At 43.7% G+C, this 19,740-nt stretch overlaps 1 protein-coding gene across 1 annotated transcript; it reads left to right on the top strand.

Annotated features, from left to right (window-relative positions):
• Nucleotides 1-1,189: 1,189 nt before the first annotated feature.
• On the top strand, nt 1,190-6,676 carry LOC135549229 (delta-like protein B). The gene is made up of 7 exons (XM_064979254.1): nt 1,190-1,435; nt 1,537-1,776; nt 1,887-1,944; nt 2,058-2,315; nt 3,426-3,787; nt 4,102-4,318; nt 5,902-6,676. Exons 1-7 carry the CDS (start codon nt 1,385-1,387, stop codon nt 6,621-6,623), a joined length of 1,908 nt encoding a protein of 635 aa, XP_064835326.1. The 5' UTR covers nt 1,190-1,384; the 3' UTR covers nt 6,624-6,676.
• Nucleotides 6,677-19,740: the final 13,064 nt, after the last annotated feature.

The raw sequence follows: 19,740 nt of genomic DNA, 5'->3' as shown, positions 1-19,740 counted from the left end.
ACTGCCACTCAATATTTTGCAAATGTCCAATATTAATAGACGCTATTGGGCAGATGATCAGTATTGATAGCCTGTGGTAGGCATTTGAATCATTCACCCCCCTAATACAGTTTATGAAATAATGATGTAGGCCTATAGGCTATACTGGCAAAAGGCCCATGCACGACAGATGCTGGAAATACCACCGTTGGTACCCCCTAAATCAATATGCATTAAGAAAGTAGTGCGCAGTTGGGAAGGATGGTTCGAGAAAACAATAGTGTGTGGGGACACCGCACCGTAGACCATGTGCCATTGATTACCATACAGCTGTTCGCATGGAGTTCACACAAAGGCAACTGCCATGATATCTAAAACTCTAGCGCGAGTGCCCTCCCCAATTCAACCAGTTAACAATAGACCCCCGAATATCCCCGAGGCGCACAATGAAAGGTCTTATCCGTAACCTGTCTGCTTTTGTCGGCTAGCACGCGTCTGAGCAATTATTTTGGGACTGAAGAAAGGGCAGACCATGCAATTCTTCCATACAGCCCTTCCATACAGCCTTCAGATCGATATTTAGCCTACCAAAAAAACAATAAGGGCAATGAATTATTATGCCAACGTTTTGTGAAAAAACTTATTTGGAATATATATTATAAGCCTAAGTATATAGGCTGTATCAAATAATAGGTTATAACCACGTATAACCACAAATGTAGCCTAGTCCGTCAGGTGATACTGTCTATCAATTAATTAACCATTTATTTAATACCGGTGGGCTAAAGTTCTTACATTAACAACTTTCTCTTTACATGTTTCCAATTTTGTATTATTATTTGTTAATGTCTGATAGAAGTTGAATAATTAAATATGTAGGTCTAAACATGCCGTTTTAGATGCATGTGTATTTCCATAGGCTAGCTAGCCCACAACTCCAAATTAGTGGACATTTGGCTATTCGTATTACTGTATAAAATTCATATTGATCCAATCACACTTTAAATATGATTATGGTCGAAATATAGGCCTTGTGCCTTCAAATTTTGCTGACAAATTTAATCAGCACCAAATACACACGCATCCCACATCTACTGGTTGTCCCATGGGTCTTTCCCTGTCCCGCCTCCTAACGCGCGAAGGGGGCGCATCAGGGGTATAAAACCCAAATCAATCTCATTCAGCACCAGAACCAAAACAAGTGAAGACCACGACCAGGGAAAGGGGAAGAGCGATAACTTTTAATGCCTTTTCACACTTATTTTATGGTGTGACTGCAAGGATATTTTTCTACAGCTTTAGCTATTTGATTTTTTGGGAATAAGCGCGTGTCACTCCTATTGGACACAACGAATGCATACACCTGCGGATTGTTGTATAGCTACCAACCAAACAACTGACATAAATGGCCTCACTACCCTTTAGATGTGTCTTGGCTTTGGTTGTAATGCAAGTGGTAAGTACGAAACGTAACAATAAGGAACCATTCAATATTGCCTTGCTTTACACACAGCTTAAATATGATTTCTAATGTCCAGTTCGTTCTTCTCTTGGCAGGTATCGTCCTCTGGAGTGTTCGAGTTGAAAGTCCATTCGTTCAACACTGCCCACCGCATATGCAGAAGGCATAGAGACTGCCACATATTTTTCCGAATTTGTCTAAAACATTCGGAGGACGTTATCCATGCGGAGCCACCATGCACGTTTGGAACTGGACACACCAACGTCATCCGCGCAGATCAGACCTCGATTTCCAGCAGCGCTCCAATTAGAATACCGTTCCATTTCAAGTGGCCGGTAAATAACCGTTTATACATAAATATTAAATGTTAGACATGGAAATATAAATGATGTTACTGTATATAATTATTGCGTAAACTTTAACCCAGGATTTACCTCTATTCCAGGGAACATTTTCACTGATAATTGAAGCATGGAACGCAGAAACCCCTACAGAATACACAGGTAAGGTGTTGTTGCAGTAGACATATTATAGCCTTTCTTTAACAGCCTACCTAAATTCAAACATTCGGTATGTCAATAGGCTACTAAAATACACATGTTATTGTATATTTCAGACAACCAAAACAACCTTGTCAGCCGCTTGGCAACCAGAAGAAGACTGGCCATCGGGGAGGACTGGTCTCAAGACGTCCACTTCGGAGAGCAGAGCGAGCTGCGCTACTCCTACCACGTATTCTGTGACGAGTACTACTTTGGCGATAGCTGCGCGGAGTACTGCAGACCCCGCGACGACACTTTGGGCCACTACACCTGTGACGAGGAGGGGAACAAACACTGTCTGGAGGGCTGGAAGGGCAACTACTGTTCCGATCGTAAGTACAATCGAGTTAACGTCAATGACTACGTTACTGTCCAGACTCAGATGCTGTCAACCAGTTTGGACGGACTGCACTGTATATTGCGGATGGACTGCACAGTGCACGCAATTATGAATTTATCAATGAGGCTAATGTTATAGTTGACATTCTCCTTGGTGAAACACAATTAATACTTTTTAAAGGTTTCACAGGGACAGCATATAGGCAGCATTTAGGCTTGAATGATTGGTGACAATAATTATTACATACAGGCCTAATCACAATAATTATTACAGATAGGTCTACACAATCACACCAACAATGAAGCATGTGCAACACTTTAACTCACCCTTGTTTTATGAAAATGTTTGTCAAGTTATTTCTAAATTAAGATTACGTCTCCCTAAAGGATTTCACTTGAATCCTTTAACCAGCCGTTCTACTATTTTAGACAGGCATAATTGCAGGAGTCTTAAAGGGGCAAACTGCAGTAACTACATCCATTTTGTCCCTATTGATTCTTGAAGAATATAACTTATAAATGCCCCATGAGCTTAGATCAACTGTCGTATCCCATCAGTAACAAAAATGCCCCCTTGTTTTACTCCAATGTTTGCAAACAAAGTAAATGTAAACAAACACTGTATAGCCTAAAAGAATGGATAGTCAGTCCTTGCTTTTATAGCTTAGTCTATGGATTTGAGAGTGCTCCATTTTGGTGAAACAGTGGCAGGGAGTAGCTTTGTTATTGTTTTAACTGCTGATTACTTGTGGAGTTCGAATGCTTGTGGAGTTCAATCTGCCTTTTGTTCCCCTGTAACAAAGGGAGAAAGAACCGTGACTGCCAGGGACACATGTTGGAGATGCTGTGTGTCTGTGTGTTGCGGGTGTGCGTGAGGCAGAGGGAGAAAAGAAAGAACTGGCTTCTGTTCCTGCGGTTGTGTGCTCACCAGCTGCTTGGTTTAATACTTAAACAGTTGAAGTCTGAGACAGGGCTGGGGAGGGGGGTGAGACGGTGTTGGGTGTCTGAGTGTGTGCATGTTCTGTGATATAAAGCGCAGGGAGGGGTGCCCAATCTGCCCATTCATTGTAATCACCCTCCCATCTCTCCCCTCCTCCCTCCAGCCATCTGCTCGGCGGACTGCAGCGAGAGGCACGGCTACTGCGAGGCCCCTGGGGACTGCAAGTGCAGGATGGGCTGGCAGGGGCCCTCATGCAATGAGTGTGTGCGTTACCCAGGCTGCCTCCATGGCACCTGCGGCCAGCCATGGCAGTGTGACTGCAAGGAGGGTTGGGGCGGCCTCTTCTGTGACCAAGACCTCAACTACTGCACCAACCACCGGCCATGTACCAACGATGCCACCTGCACCAACACAGGCCAGGGCAGCTACACCTGTACCTGCCGCCCGGGCTACAGCGGCACCAACTGTGAGCTGGAGACCAACGAGTGTGACAGCAACCCCTGCAAGAACGGCGGCAGCTGCAACGTGAGTAATATTTCTGCTTGCAGGAAATAGGGGTTGTTCAATATTGGCTAATTTAATTGTGTGTTAAACAAACTTTTATTTTAATTAACTTGGAATGCCATGTTTAATTTTTAAACTTAATTGTCCATTTGAGGGTAAAATGGAAATGTATCCTTGACACTAATACAGTGTAACAAACACATTCTAGTAATAAATATGTTCAAATAAGACAATGTCAGAAACATGATCAGCCAAAGCCCAGTCTAGGTGTCTCTAACAACAATACTCTCGACAGTACTCAAAAATACTCTAATGACAATACTCTCTCTCTTTAGGACCTGGAGAACGACTACTCGTGCACTTGCCCCCAGGGCTTCTATGGGAAGAACTGTGAGATCATTGCCATGACGTGTGCCGACGGGCCTTGCTTCAACGGGGGCACCTGCATGGAGACGCCAACGGGAGGCTATACCTGCCGTTGCCCTCCCACATACACCGGCTCCAACTGCGAGAAGAAACTAGACCGCTGCAGCAACAGCCCATGTCTGAATGGTGAGTCTGACTGTAGTGTATCAAGTTCAAGTAGTTTAATTATTTTTTATTTTTTTTACATTTGCAAGTATTAAAGTGCAACTGAAGGCAATAAACAGCTTATCTGAAAAAAAAGCCAGTGGCATCGATTCAGAAACATTTATTCCAGTGTCAAAATTGACTACAAAGTATAAATAGTATAATTTTGTTCATAAAGTCAGTCTTGTCTAAAACAGAGTTTTGTAAGTGAGTTCGTCATGACTCACTTGAGGGTTGGGTTTTGATTTTGACAATGCTCTCTTGACCACAAACAAAGGATTCAAAGCAGCGTTGAGTGCGCTCTATTCAATTCTACAGCAGAACACAGAAGGTGAGACAGACCTGCCTATCAACGCAGCGGATCTGACTTTGTTTACATAAAACAAAACGTCACACATTTTTTTTAAACGTGGTAAGATCATAAACAGTTCAGTCATATGTGCTCAAGTGCCAAAAGTAGGATAAAAACAGCAGGCAGGTTCCTTGTTTTAACAGGCGGATTGCACCGGGATAAAATCTATTTTTGAACCTGGTAGTGGAGGTCTTGATGCTCTTCTATCTCCGCCTAGAATAGATGGTAGCTGGGAGAACAGTGCACTGGCTGCGTGGCTGGGGTACCGTACTGTCTTTTGGCCTCTAGTGTGGAATCTGTCAGCATAGATGGCCTCGATGGAGGGGAGAGCAGTGCCAATGATTTTCTCTGCATTGAACACTACCCCCTGATGCCTTTTGTGGTCTTGTGTGTTGGTTTTACCATACCACACAGTGATGGATCCAGCCAGGATGCTCTCTACCCTGACTCTGTAGAAGTTGACTAGAGTGCCTGTGCTCATGCCAAACTTCCTCAGTCGCCTCAGGAATTAGAGGCATTTGTGTTGGCTGACCATGTCAGATCGGACGAGATGGTTAGGCCCAGGAACTTAAAACAGTTCACCTGCTCCCCAAAAAATGTGGAAGCAGGTGAAAGTGGATGGAGAGGAGCTTGTCTTGGTTCTGATGACCTCTATTGGTTCAAGTATGCACCTGCTGGTAGCACTTGCTAATGAAGTACTGGACTTGGCTGGTTGAACAATGAATGAATACATGTTTTCAAAGTATATCAATGCACACAACGTAAGCACATCTTCCTGGAGAAAGTCAATAAAATGTTATTCTCGGACACACAGAACTAAAATCTTGTGTAATTGCATCAGAGGGTTGATTAAGTTCCAGGGGGAGGTGTGTTAAAAAGATACTAGAGCGAGAAGCGTAAGCTCCACTCCCTCTCTGCAGGTTCGGGGAAAGTCTATGGGCCAAATGTCCCCTCCCCTTTTGAAATTCGAAAGATGCGAGCACCTGCGAAATTGTGATTTGTCCAAATGATTAGTGACATGGGAACAAAAGTTCCTCGTTAGTCATTGCATCCCAATCTGTTGACAGAATCATGTTATTTTGATAAAGACAGATGTCATGAAGACTTAAGAAGTGGCAACAGTGTGATATCCCATGTATCCCATCTTGTACTACTTCAGAATGTGGTAGGCTGCAGTGTACTAAGTGGAGCCGTGTCATATGTTGTCTTTTAGGTGGTGAGTGTCTAGACCTGGGTCAGAGTGTGCTATGCCGCTGCCGCTCCGGGTTTACCGGTGCCAACTGCCAGATCAACATCGATGACTGTGCCTCAGTACCCTGCCAGAATGCTGGCACCTGCCAGGACAACGTGGACGACTACACATGCTCATGCACGTTGGGCTACGCCGGCAAGAACTGCAGTGTGCGTTCGGACGCCTGTGGCCGCGGTGCCAGCGCCCAGCCCTGCCAGAATGGCGGCACCTGCTTCACCCACTTCACGGGTCCTGTGTGTCAGTGTCCGACAGGTTTCATGGGACCTAGCTGTGAGTTCACGCTGCAGCTCAGCTTCCAGCCCGCTTCCCAAATGACAAATAAGCCTTCCTCCGCCACCCTCACTGCCTCTTGCATCCTGGCGTTACTTGCCCTTGGCCTAGCGGCGGGCATCGTGGTGCTGCGGCGGCACCGGCTGCGTAGTAGGAAGCAACTGAGCGACACAGCAGTGTTTAACGACCTGGAGACCGTGATCAACCATTTCCCTAGCGAGAGAGAAGCTTTCCTGGGGCCCAGTGGTCTGTTCAAGATCAGCAATAGCGACCCGCGCCTCAGCTTGGCATCGCTTGTATCGCTGAGCCCCCCAGACGACAGGACAGGCCGGGGACTTGGGGGTGAGCACCGTTCTCTCTCCCCTGGACAGGACTACCTCTGGAGGGGAGAGAGTGGGGCTGGGCTAAGATGAGCCACTGGTCTGGACTCAAGAAGGACAGAAAGAGGATACAGGACAGCCACGCACCTGGGAAGGGAGGGCGGGACAGAAATGGGGAGGAAGAACAGGGGATCGTCAGCACTTCTTTTTTCTCTTTATGAAATGATATGTGAATGAAGAAAAGGACAAATGCTACGAATGGTTGGATTCCTGTCATCATTTTTACATTGCAAATTTAAACAAACAAAGAAAAAAACATGTTGGAAACAACCTCTCGTCATGAAGAACAACAGTAAGTGACCTCTTGAAGTTCGAGAACTTTAGGAAATCTCCTCAGAGAAAGGTCTTCCACGTCAAATAACCCAAAGAGATGACTACCAATACCACATGACCACTTACGTTGGACACTGACCTATCTATCATTGCCCTTGCTGCAACACAGTCATATTCACTAAATGACTCGAAGAACCATTTAAACCAAATACAGGAAGACCTAATTCTCTGACCTGTATGTTTTTGGAACACCAGCGCACAATAATGACTTATCAATGACCTTCAAGGAGAGGATATGTTTTCTGGATTGACTTCACTGTGTTTTTGTTTGTTTGCACATTTCACCAGAACTCTAATTTGAGCAATTCCAAAAGATAAAACATATTTTTGTCATTGAAAAATGTACTGTGATTTCTTCTAACATACATACATCAGTCGGTATACCATCATTTTATTTGTTATTTATTTATTGTGTAAAATGTTTGTCAAATCTTCACCTTTTTTGCCACAAATCCAGAGATATATTTATGTGATCCTAAATGAACAACCTGTAATGGATGTTCTGCATCTTTGTGTGTTGCTGTGTATTCAAAATAGCCCATGAATACTCCAGGAAGAAACACAAAATTGATTTATGACCTGAAACCCATGAACATGTAACTTTGATACACAGATCTTGACATAAGTATTGCTGTTTCTGAAGAACAGCCAGTGTAATTTTATGTTCATGCCAAAGTTTGTGTTTAGTCTGGCATTTGCTCTCAAAAAAATGTTTTGTTGTGTTTGTAATGTGTTGAATAAAGATTATAAAATCGTCAGCTTTTCTAGCCTATGGATTATCAACATACAGTACGTTGGCCATAAGATATAGGATTAAATGTTATTCAGTTAAAATGGTTGTTTTCATAGGGGTTTACGTAAGACAATATAGTAGAAACAAGCACTATTTTCATAAGAAAATACAAATTGGGCATTAACTAGTATTTCACCGACTCTCAAACCTGAATCTGTGGCCCCATTCTTCCTTGCTGTCCTCACTATCAGAGGGTATGATCCTAACTGCTTTATTAGGCTACTTTCACCCATAGAATGTCCCTGTGTCCATTTGCCTGTGAATGTTAGTGGATATGTTGGCAAAAACATTGACCAAGGCCATCATTTTACATGTCTTCGATTTAGCAGGATATTGCCCTGTAAAGTAACCTAACTGCACAACGTTGCCCTGATGCAACAAAAATATATATATATTTTTTGTATACACTATATATACAAAAGTATGTGAACACTCCTTCAAATTAGTGGATTTGGCTATTTCAGTCACACCCATTGCTGACATGTGTATAAAATTGAACACACGGCCATGCAATCTCCACAGACAAACATTGGCAGTATAATTGCCTTACTGAAGAGCTCAGTGACTTTCAATGTGGCACGGTCATAGGATGCCACCTTTCCAACAAGTCAGTTTGTTAAATTTCTGCCCTGCCAGAGCTGCCCCAGTCAACTGTAAGTGCTGCTATTGTGAAGTGGAAACATCTCGGAGCAACAACAGCTCAGTCGCGAAGGGGTAGGCCACACAAGCTCACAGAACGGGACCACCCAGTGCAGCAGCGCGTAAAAATCGTGTTCCAAACTGCCTCTGGAAGCAACGTCAGCACAAGAACTGTTCGGGAGCTTCATGAAATGGGTTCCATGGCCAAGCAGCCGCACACAGTGGTGTAATGCTCGCCGCCATTGGACTCTGGAGCAGTGGAGTTTATTTCATTTTGAATCCTACGGCTCTCTTGGGCTAAATTGCTGTGAGCGCTGCTATCTGTCCTGGGATCCTGCCAGATTCCGTACAGGGGAAGAGATGAGAAAGCCCAGCCTAGCTGGCTCGGCAGTCTCAAATGGAGGGCGCTATTGAATGTTTCCAGCGTTGCAGGAGCTGTGTTTACTTTGCTTTGTTCTGGGACAATGTGGACCACGTTGACTTTCAATATAGCAACTGCTTGCTTGCAGAGGACTACAGGAGCGAAGTAGCTACTCTTAGCAAGCAAGTAGCAAACCTACATAAGCGACTGGGGAACCCATGCCCACCTACTTTTCCTTTTTCTTCCACCCCAGTAGCCGGACGCCGCTCTGGTCTGGTGGAAGTTGAACCGCCATGTCGGCTCCCCACAGCCGACTGGCCGGTGCTAGGCAGGGTTCCTACCCCGACGGGGTCTCCCACTTCCCTAGAGAACAGAGCTGATCTTGACCCAACCAACCAGCCATGGAGGTATGTCACCTGCCGTGGAAGTAAAGGAAGTCGCCCTCTGGCAACGGGGTCTCCATGGAGATGTTGAGCCCGGAACTGACACAGACCAGAAACAGCTTTGCCGCCCTGGATCCAGAGGTTCCGGCGCCTTTGTCCTTTGTGGCTTCCCAATCAAGATTGGATCCGGAGGTACCTGCGTCTTCATCCTTGGCTCAGTCTCCCTCTCCGGTGGCTTCTACCTCGGGTTCAGATCCTCAAAGCTCCCAGCCTCACCAGACCGTGAGGCTGCCTGAGAGTCCGGCCCATTCAACATCACCAGCTGTCATTATAGGCAGCTCTATGGTGAGAAACATCTCGGTCACCAAGGCAAAAACCCTGTGCTACCCAGGAGCACTAGTACAGGACTTAACAAGGCAGCTTCCAAGTGTACTACCACAGATGCCGGGAGCTGACACTGTCGTAGTCCATTTGGGGTCAAACGACATCAGGAAGGCTAGCTCGGAACATTTGAAATTGGATTTTAAAGAACTGATTTTAGCATTAAAAGACTTCAAAAAAGAGCCAATAATTTCAGGTCCAGTACCATTGTGACAATGAGACTTCAAAATGCTCCATCAAATGTACATGATCATTGGTAAACACAATGTAAGTAATGTACCCCTAATTGCACCGAATAGATCTGTTTATCCCACAGCTATTGTAAGCAGTAATCATGAGCCTATAAACCAGAGTTGCACTGTTAGCACTGAGGCAATGTGCAATAGTTGGAAGACCACTTAGTGCAGGGTGAGCTGCATAATCAGCTCCAATGTAAATAACATGAGAAAGTCTACCTCTGATAAGCTTCCCAGAAGCTTCAAAACAATCAAGCGACCCAGAAAAGTGCTAAAAATAGCCCATATTAACATATGTAGCCTAAGAAACAAGGTCCATGAAGTCAATAACTTGCTTGTAACAGATGACATTCATATTCTATTTCTGAAACTCACTTGGATAATACCTTTGATGATACAGTGGTAGCAATACATGGTTATTTAAAGAAAAGACAGAAATGCCAACGGAGGCGGTGTTGCGGTCTATATTCAGAACCCTATTCCTGTAAAGCTTAGATTCAATCTAATGTTAAATACTGTTGAAGTAATATGGCTACAGGTTCATCTGCCTCACCTAAAGCCCATTCTTGTGGGAAGCTGCTATAGACCAAGTGCTAACAGTCAGTATCTGGGTAATATATGTGTGAAATGCATGATAATGCATGTGATATCAACAGAGAAGTATATTTTCTGGGTGATTTAAATATTGACTGGCTATCATCAAGCTGCCCACTCAGGAAAATACTCAGTTAACCTACCAGGGTAGTTCAAACAGCACAGGAATTAAATCATCAACATGCATTGATCACATCTTTACTAACGCTGCAGATATTTGCTTTAAAGCAGTATCCAAATCCATAGGATGTAGTGATCAAAATATAATAGCCATATCTAGGAAAACCAAAGTTCCAAAGGCTGGGCCTAATATAGTGTATAAGAGGTCATACAATAAGTTTTGTTGTGATTCATATGTTGATGATGTAAAGAATATTTGCTGGTCTATGGTGTGTAATAAGGAGCAACCAGACGCTGCACTTGATCCCTTTATGAAACTACTTATTTCAGTTACTAATAAGCACACATCCATTAAGAAAATTACTGTAAAAACTGTGAAATCCCCTTGGATTGATGAGGAATTGAAAAATTATATGGTTGAGAGGAGTGAGGAAAAAGGTATGGCAATTAAGTCTGGCAAACATACTGCAAATTAAGAAATCATGTGACTAAACGAAATGAAAAGAAAAAGAAACTACAATATGAAACAAAGATCAATTATATAAAGAATGTTAGTAAAAAGCTTTGCGGCACCTTAAATGAAATTTAGGGAAAAAAAGCCAACTCGGCTCCTTCATTCATTGAATCAGATGGGTCATTAATCACAAAGCCCACTGATATTGCAAACCACTATGATGACTTTTCATTGGCAAGATAAGCAATCTTAGGGATGACATGCCAGCAACAAACGCTGACACAACACATCCAAGTATATCGGACCAAATTATGGAAGACATGAATTGTACTTTTGAATTCCGTAAAGTCAGTGTGGAAGAGGTGAAAAAATCATTGTTGTCTATCAACAATGACAAGCCACCGGGGTCGGACAATCTGAATGGAAAATTACTGAGGATATTATCAGATGATATTGCCACTCCTATTTGCCACATCTTCAATTTAAGCCTACTTGAGAGCGTGTGACCTCAGGTCTGGAGGGAAGCTAAAGTCATTCCGCTACCCGAGAATAATAAAGCCCCCTTTACTGGCTAAAATAGCTGACCAACCAGCCTGTTACCAACCCTTAGTAAACTTCTGGAAGAAATGGTGTTTGACCAGATACAATGCTATTCCACAGTAAACAAATTGACAACAGAATTTCAGCATGGACACTCAACAAGCACAGTACTTACACAGATGACTGATGATTGGCTGAGAGAAATTTATGATAAAATGATTGTGGGGGCTGTCTTGTTAGACTTCAGTGCAGCTTTTGAAATTATTGATCATAGTCTGCTGCTGGAAAAACTTGTGTGTCATGACTTTACACCCCCTGCTATATTGTGGATAAAGAGTTACTTGTCTAACATAACAAAGGGGGTGTTCTTTAATTGAAGCCTATCAAATATAATCCAGTTAGAATCAGGAATTCCCCAGGGTAGCTGTTTAGGTCCCTTGTATTTTTCAATTTTTACTAACGACATGCCACTGACTTTGAGTAAAGCCAGACTGTCTATGTTTGCGGATGACTCAACACTATACACGTCAGCTACTACAGCGACTGAAATGACTGCAACACTCAACAAAGAGCTGCAGTTTGTTTCAGAGTGGGTGGCAAGGAATAAGTTATCCCTAAATATTTGTTTTAACTAAAATAATTGTATTTGGAACAAAACACTCACTAAACCCTAAACCTCAACTAAATCTTGTAATAAATCATGTGGAAATTGAGCAAGTTGAGATGACTCAACTGCTTGGAGAAACCCTAGATTGTAAACTGTCATGGTCGAACATATTGATGCAGTAGTAGCTAAGATGGGGAGAAGTCTGTCTATAATAAAGCGATGCTCTGCCTTCTTTACAGCACTATCTATCAACAAGGCAGGTCCTACAGGCCCTAGTTTTGTCGCACCTTGACTACTGTTCAGTCTTGTGGTTAGTTGCCACAATAAAGGACTTAGGAAAATTGCAATTGGCTCAGAACAGGGTAGCACAGCTGGTCCTTGGATGTACACAGAGAGCTAATATTAATAATATGCATGGCTGAAAGTGGAGGAGAGATTTACTTCATCACATCTTTTATTTATGAGAGGTATTGACATGTTAAATGCACCGAGCTGTCTGTCTAAACTACTGGCACACAGCTCGGACACACATACATACCCCACAAGACATGCCACAAGAGGCCCCTTCACATTCCCCAAGTCCAGAACCGACTATGGGAGGCACACAGTACTACATAGAGCCATGACTACATGGGATTCTATTCCACATCAAGTAACTGACGCAAGCAGTAAAATTGTATTTTAAAAAACAGATAAAAAAACCTTATAGAACAGCGGGGACTGTGAAGCAACACAAACATTCGCACACACACGATAACATACACATGGATTTAGTACTGTAGATATGTGGTAGTGGTGGAGTAGGGGCCTGAGGGCACACAGTGTCTTGTGAAATCTGTGAATGTATGGTAATGTTTTAAAAATTATATAAACTGCCTTAATTTTGCTGGACCACAAGAAGAGTAGCTGCTGATCTGTCAGCAGCTAATGGGGATCCATAATAAATACAAATCAAGCTTCACCATCTGGCAGTGCGGTGGACAAATCTGGGTTTGGTAGATGCCAGGAAATTGCTACCTGGCCCAATGCATAGTGTTAACTAAAAAGTTTGGTGAGGCTGTTTTTCATGGCTCGCGCTAGGCCCGAGGGAAATTTTAACGCTACAGCCTACAATGACATTCTGGACAATTCTGGGCTTCCAACTTTGTGGCAACAGTTTGGGGAAGGCCCTTTTCTGTTTCAGCATGACAATGCCCCTGTGCACAAAGCGAGGTCCATACAGAAATTGTTTGTTGAGATCGGTGTGGAAGAACATAACTGGCTTGCACAATCGAACAACCCCATCGAACACCTTTGGGATGAATTGGAACGCTGATTGCAAACCAGGCCTAATCGTCAAAAATCATTGCCTCACTAATGCTCATGGCTGAATGGAAGCAAGTCCCCAGAGCAATGTTCCAACATCTAGTGGATATGGAACGCCGTTTGGGTCTTTGCATGTCAAAGACCCAAATGGGGCGGCAGTGTAGCCTAGTGGTTAGAGCATTGGACCAGTAACCGAAAGGTTGCAAGTTCAAATCCCCGAGCAAAATCTGTCGTTCTGCCCCTGAACAGGCAGTTAACCCACTGTTCCTAGGCTGTCATTGAAAATAAGAATTTGTTCTTAACTGACTTGCCTAGTAAAATAAAGGTAAAAAAAAAGATACACGTTAAATAACACTATTTGACATGTCAAATAACACTATGTAATCTATATGCAAATATTGGCCAATCACTATATGAAAAACATTAATCATCACCAACAAACGACTAAGTCATGTCTAACCTTGAAAACATGAGAGACTGCTTTTTAAATTTTGCCAGCCAAGTGCAACCACCTTTGAACCACCCGATCCTCCTGGGGTGGTTGTAAAGGTAGGATTAATTCTGGTAGGTTAGGTAATACCTGGCAAAAGTCAACATTTAACCGGCACAACTACCTAGTAACGTTAGCGTGCTAATGATTGCAACAGCTACCGTGGAGTGCGTGAGTATGGGCGGCATCGATTATGCTGAGTGTCATTATTGTAACTTGTATAACGTTTTCACATGTCAGATTTCAATCGTTCAGGAGACGGAATAATGCTGGAGTCCAAAGGCGGCAAACCGGGAGAAGCAGGTTGATAACTGAGGGTTTACCTGATCCCTGACCCTACCATCCGGCAGCTGAACAGGATATGTACATTTTCCCTATATCCATGTAGTACATGAGGACACAGTGTGAGTGCGATGCAGTGCAATCTATCTTGTGATTAAACATAGACTTATTGTAGGTTATTTTACTGATTTAAAGATCATGGACTATTTCCCTGTTTTATATTAGGATACGTTTTTATTAGATTTAAATCATGTTTCCATATCTCAGTATCTTTAGAGTATCCTGTGAGGTAGAACAAAGTATCCTATGGTCAGGAGAGCAGCTTCTCTTAGGTTTTGGGGGAAACATTCCCCCAGATGAATCCAAATGTAGAGGCCTTTAAGACAGACAGGAGGAGGTTAGTTCCCCTACAAAAAAAGGATTGTTGCCAAGACAATGGAGGACAGAGATGGTGTGGTTGAATTGGTGGCTCAACAAATTGTTGAGCCACCAATTCAACCACACCATCTGTGTGGATGTTTTACTGTGTACTCCTCAGACAGAGAATGTCCTCCTCTAACAGTGGCGATGGTTTTGGAGTTTGCTACTAGGGCAACCAGTGGTGCCACCCCTGGGGTTTGAGGACACCCCGACCATCGAATTCATCCACACAGCGCAAGGGCATCTCGCTGGGCAGCAGAAGAAGAAAAAGTTCCCAGAGGCAAACACGTGTGCTGTGACACTAAGGCTCCCTCTTCATAGCACCTTCAATGCCTTTAGGGAATTCATGACCTCCGGTATTGTGAAATCCCGACATTTCGGTGTTGCATTAAAAACATTTTTACGATACATAATTGTATTTAGTAGCAATTGAGTGTTGGAAAATGTAACTGCACATCAACAATTAAGCATTTATCTACTTACATCTGTTTTGTTTGTACAGTGCATTCTGAATGTATTCAGACCCCTTGACTTTTTCCACATTTTATTATGTTACAGCCTTCTTACAAAAGGTTTAGTTTTTTTAGAAACACTTTACTGACACTTCACTAATAACCAATATCCTTTGCTGATGTTGACTGAAGTACTGCTGCCATATTGCAGCCAACTCATCCAAATCTGATCATTTGATGTCCTACATTAATGTCCTACATTAAGAACAAAATCACACACATACGATAACAGTGACTGAGGAGGCTCAACAAGTCACGAACCGGCTCAAAGCCCGTAACAAATGGAGACAACGTGGAACCCTGTTCAGGCTACCCTCCTGTAGGTTTTCAATCCAACCCTGATAAGGAGTAATTATTAAAATCAGGTGCACTAGATTAGGGTCGGAGTGAACCTACAAGACAGTAGCTCTCCAACAAAATATATATTTATTAACTAAAGACAACTGGAATGCTGTGCTAAAGGAAAATATACAATGGTGTGTGTAATCAGTAGTGTAAACTCTGGTCCCCATCCGTTTAGAGTGTTTTGCATGCATGTTGTTGTTCTGGGGTCCTTGTTGGTCCCCGGTTTTATGGGGGAATGTGATAATGCAGGGTGTTGAAAGGTGGGCCAATGCAAACAAACAAAAGGCCACCAAGAACCACAACACAATCTACAAAGGTGTCTGCATGGAGAGAGTCTCCTCCATGAATGTGGAAGGAGAGGTCATATTTATCCTGGGACACCACTGAGGAGGCTGGCCCAGGTGTTTCCTAAAGCATGGAGCTGACATGCACCCTCCCCAACTCCGCCCACCGGCATCCTAATAAGGAAACAAGAACAAAGACAGAATACGGCAGACAGAGTGGGAGGGTCGTCACAGAACTGATTCAAAGGAACAAGTGGCGCTGAAGATATAGTGCCCAATCCCTCATCCCAGTAGGGGAGTATCAGGGTGTATGTAGAAAGTCAGGTTGGAGTAGGAACGAGTGGCGCTGAAGATATAGCGTCCAATCCCTCATCCCAGTAGGGGAGTATCAGGGGTGTATGTAGAAAGTCAGGTTGGAGTAGGAATGAGTGGCGCTGAAGATATAACTGCCATAACCTTCTGTAGATTGTCAACTCCCAGGCTGCCTCTGGGGCCTTCCAATGGAATTATTGTCCGCAACAGTTCCATCTGTGTGTTGCTGATGGTGAATTGGATTTGTGGCACAATCACCCATTCCGACCAATAAAGAGCTGTGGCGCCAGTGGTTGGGGGAGCTGAGGTGGTGGTTGAATTTGGGGCGAACAAATCCCTTACTGCTGTCAGATTGGCCATCTGCATTGCCAGGGAACCCAAGTTGAACAACTGCAGAGGTGACTGCCGTTGTTCAGTCCTCAGCCCATGCTGGTTCCACTGACTGGCAAACACAGCAAGATCGCTGTTCACCTGTGGCAGGAACACAAAGTGCAGTGCCCACAGGTGCACCTCATTGTTGATGTCGATGACCTGCTCTGTCTCCAAGAAGGTGAACATGGTGGTCATGGTAAATGTTGGAGACTCCATACCAGATGTCCCCCCCCACAGCCGCTCTATCCTCTGGTTGTGAGTGCTACTTCCTCTGAGGGCACTTCCCCTCAACTGCTCCATAAAGGCACAGATAAGGTTGTTTTCACCACCCAATCACATCTCACCCGGGATGGTACTCCGTAGCTGGTGATTGCTGCTTCGAATGACTCCATGACTGTGGCAATCCTGTTGTTGTCAGAGGCCTTCAGAAACACAACAAGTCTGCTGTAACCATCCACAGCACCATGGATAACAATCCTCAACCTAAAAAACAAGATACATTTGTTTCTTATAGTGACGCCATTCTGTTTTCATTGATATCAGCTCTCTGATCCTCTCATCCAGCTGAGCGTCTGACAACAGTGAGTAGGACCTGAAAAGCTGAAAATTACTAAAAACAAAAATAACACAAAAAGATACATCAATCAGGAATGTGATCAAATCTAGAGATCTCCCTCTTGTGTTGCAATTGCTTTATTCAATTACAATAACTTACCTCATGCGCCGCTTGACCACAGAGTGTGACACATTGAGAACATCTGCCATTTGCCTGATGGTCATATCACAATCTATGAGGAACTCAAGCTGCTCCTTGGTGATGTGATACCGCCTTCCCTTCAAAGGCACTTGTTAGGATACTGAAATAAAAATTACAATAGATAATGACAAAATACACTCCTAAAAACTTTAGGTTAAAAGACTAAGATCACCATATAGAATTTAGGAACAGCAGTATAGGCCAACCAAATGTTTTTTTTTAATTGATTGACTTGACACAGGAGACTTAACACAGGACAAGTAAAATGATACAATCTCAGCCTTTGCCACACATGCTGTACAAAAACATTGATACAAATGTAACAACTTGGCATCTTCGTAAGGTTCCCGTTGTTGGATGTAATTTGCCTGTTGTAGGAACTTCTCTGCAACAGAAATTAGATTGCTGGCCATCTCTTCATCAATCAAATGACCGCTTGCCCACCGAAGGCTCCGCAACATGTTCTCTAGCCTGAAAAATAGACCGCAGACCCGATGGGTCCAGTGACAATTTATCTGTGTGTAGTTAACAACCCCTAAATTGTTCTCTTGTCTAAACTGTGCCAACTCTGAGCCTCCGACCTATGAAGACAGCTGTTACACCCCTCACCCTCAACACCTAATGTTAGATAGTGTTGGATTCTGTGTTTTACATTATAGCCATTACCATATATATGATTGAATATTATCTGCTGTTGGCTTGTGTGGATGTATGTATGTGTTATGCAACATAGCTGACTTGAAACATTGTTAAAAGTTTCAAGACCATGGGCCTTTCTCATGATGGAAAACTACAGAAGACAGGACCTGTGCAATGAGTTGGGGGGGGGCACATTCAGAGCGGGGTGTTGCGAGAACAAGCAGTCTTTTGTTAGATAACAGGTGCGAGATAACGGTATCGAGCATGAGCGCATGGATGTTCTTCACAGCAACAGTTACATCTATCAACTGAAGCGCTTAGGGGGCTGGGACCAGCTTCTGCGCCAACAATCAACAATAGGCTGGGTGAGTCTAAACCACGCCCAGTCTCTACTTTGACAGGACGGCTCGGAAGCAGTAACTACTGTCATCAGGGTATATTATAATATCTTTGTCAGGAACAAGTCAGTTCTCTGTTTTGCCCTGCGAGGTGGGACAGAGAGCCCGTATATACGAAAATTGCATTTACCACTTATTGCTTAGCTAATAAAAAATACATAGTATACAATCGGTGACTCATTGTCAAGTTTATCCTGATACCAGATTCAAATTGACGCAACTCTAACAATAGCTAGCTAACATTAAGTTAACCTTACCTGGCTATTGATGGTTGAAGTCAATCACTTCTGTCCGTGAGCAGCAGTCTGGTGCAATCAGAGATGGTAGATTTACAATTTTCGAGAAATTGGGCTGCCATTGTTAACTAGCTAGTTAATTTTACCTCGGAAGAACAGAAGTTGAGTGAACGTCTTTCATCAGTACCTGAGACTTGGGCGGAGTCCAAACGACCTTTATGCAAATGTGATCATTAATAAAAAATATATATTGTAATGACCTGACTAGATCATAAATGAACAATTGTCCAGACAGAGGCTTGAGTTTGCGAATTGACGGTTTATTAAACCAACTTTACACAGGCTACTGTTTGGGCCGTAGCACACGCCAAAAAGATGACAGATAACCCACAAGCCAATCGTGGCCTTCTCTTGGGAAGCCCAGACGTAAGAGAGAGAGAATAAAGGCTGAACCTGGTCTTAACTTCCAATGCTCCACCCCCCTGCCCAAACACCCTCCACGCCACTCCGCCAACCACCAGGATGCCCGGCATCAGAACATTCCAGGCATTCCCGTGATTGGCAGATAGCAGGTTGATTGACATGTCGGACCCCGCGAACACCGGGTACTGGTCAGTACAACACAACCACCTCCTAGCCTAACACATAACACACAGCTGTCTGTGCGGGTCGCTACAATATATAAAAAAGTGATCATCAGTGACAAAATCGATAACTCATAGCATACGTATCGGTGAATCGTTGTGACATATGAAATACGAGTGAGACTGTAATCAATGTATAACAACTACGTACAAAAATTAATGAACGTGTTCAATTATTGTGTGACGTGGAGTCATATCCAGGTCCTGATTGGTAAAGAAGCTTATTTGACGTGTCAAATAGTGTTATTTGACGTGTATCTTTTTGACACGCAAAGACCCAAACGACGTTCCATAAGTGGAAAGCCTTCCCAGAAGAGTGGAGGCTGTGATAGCAGCCAAGGGGAGGACCAACTCCATATTAATGCCCATGATTTTGGAATGAGATGTTCAATGATGTCCAACATACTGTAATGAAACAGCAGGGAGCAGGTCTCGAACCCTCGACCTTCGAGCCACGGCGCGCTAACAACTGTGCCGCAAAAAAAACAGTGTCGTTACACTACTCCCTCCAAAGAGCGTCCACGCGCTAGCTTGAGACTCTACGTTTTACAGGAACGCGCTCACCGGCCAAGCACACGCACTGCCGTGGATGCAAGGTCCGATCACTTCTGAAACCAATATAATGAAACAGCAGGGAGCAGGTCTCGAACCTTCGAGCCCGAGGTCCCGCGCGCTATCGACTGTGCCGAAAAAGCATGCTTGTGCGGCACGAG

This window comes from Oncorhynchus masou, chromosome 12, assembly GCF_036934945.1.
Source record: "Oncorhynchus masou masou isolate Uvic2021 chromosome 12, UVic_Omas_1.1, whole genome shotgun sequence".
Classification (NCBI taxonomy): domain Eukaryota; kingdom Metazoa; phylum Chordata; class Actinopteri; order Salmoniformes; family Salmonidae; genus Oncorhynchus; species Oncorhynchus masou.
This window is presented reverse-complemented; position numbering and strand designations above follow the sequence as displayed.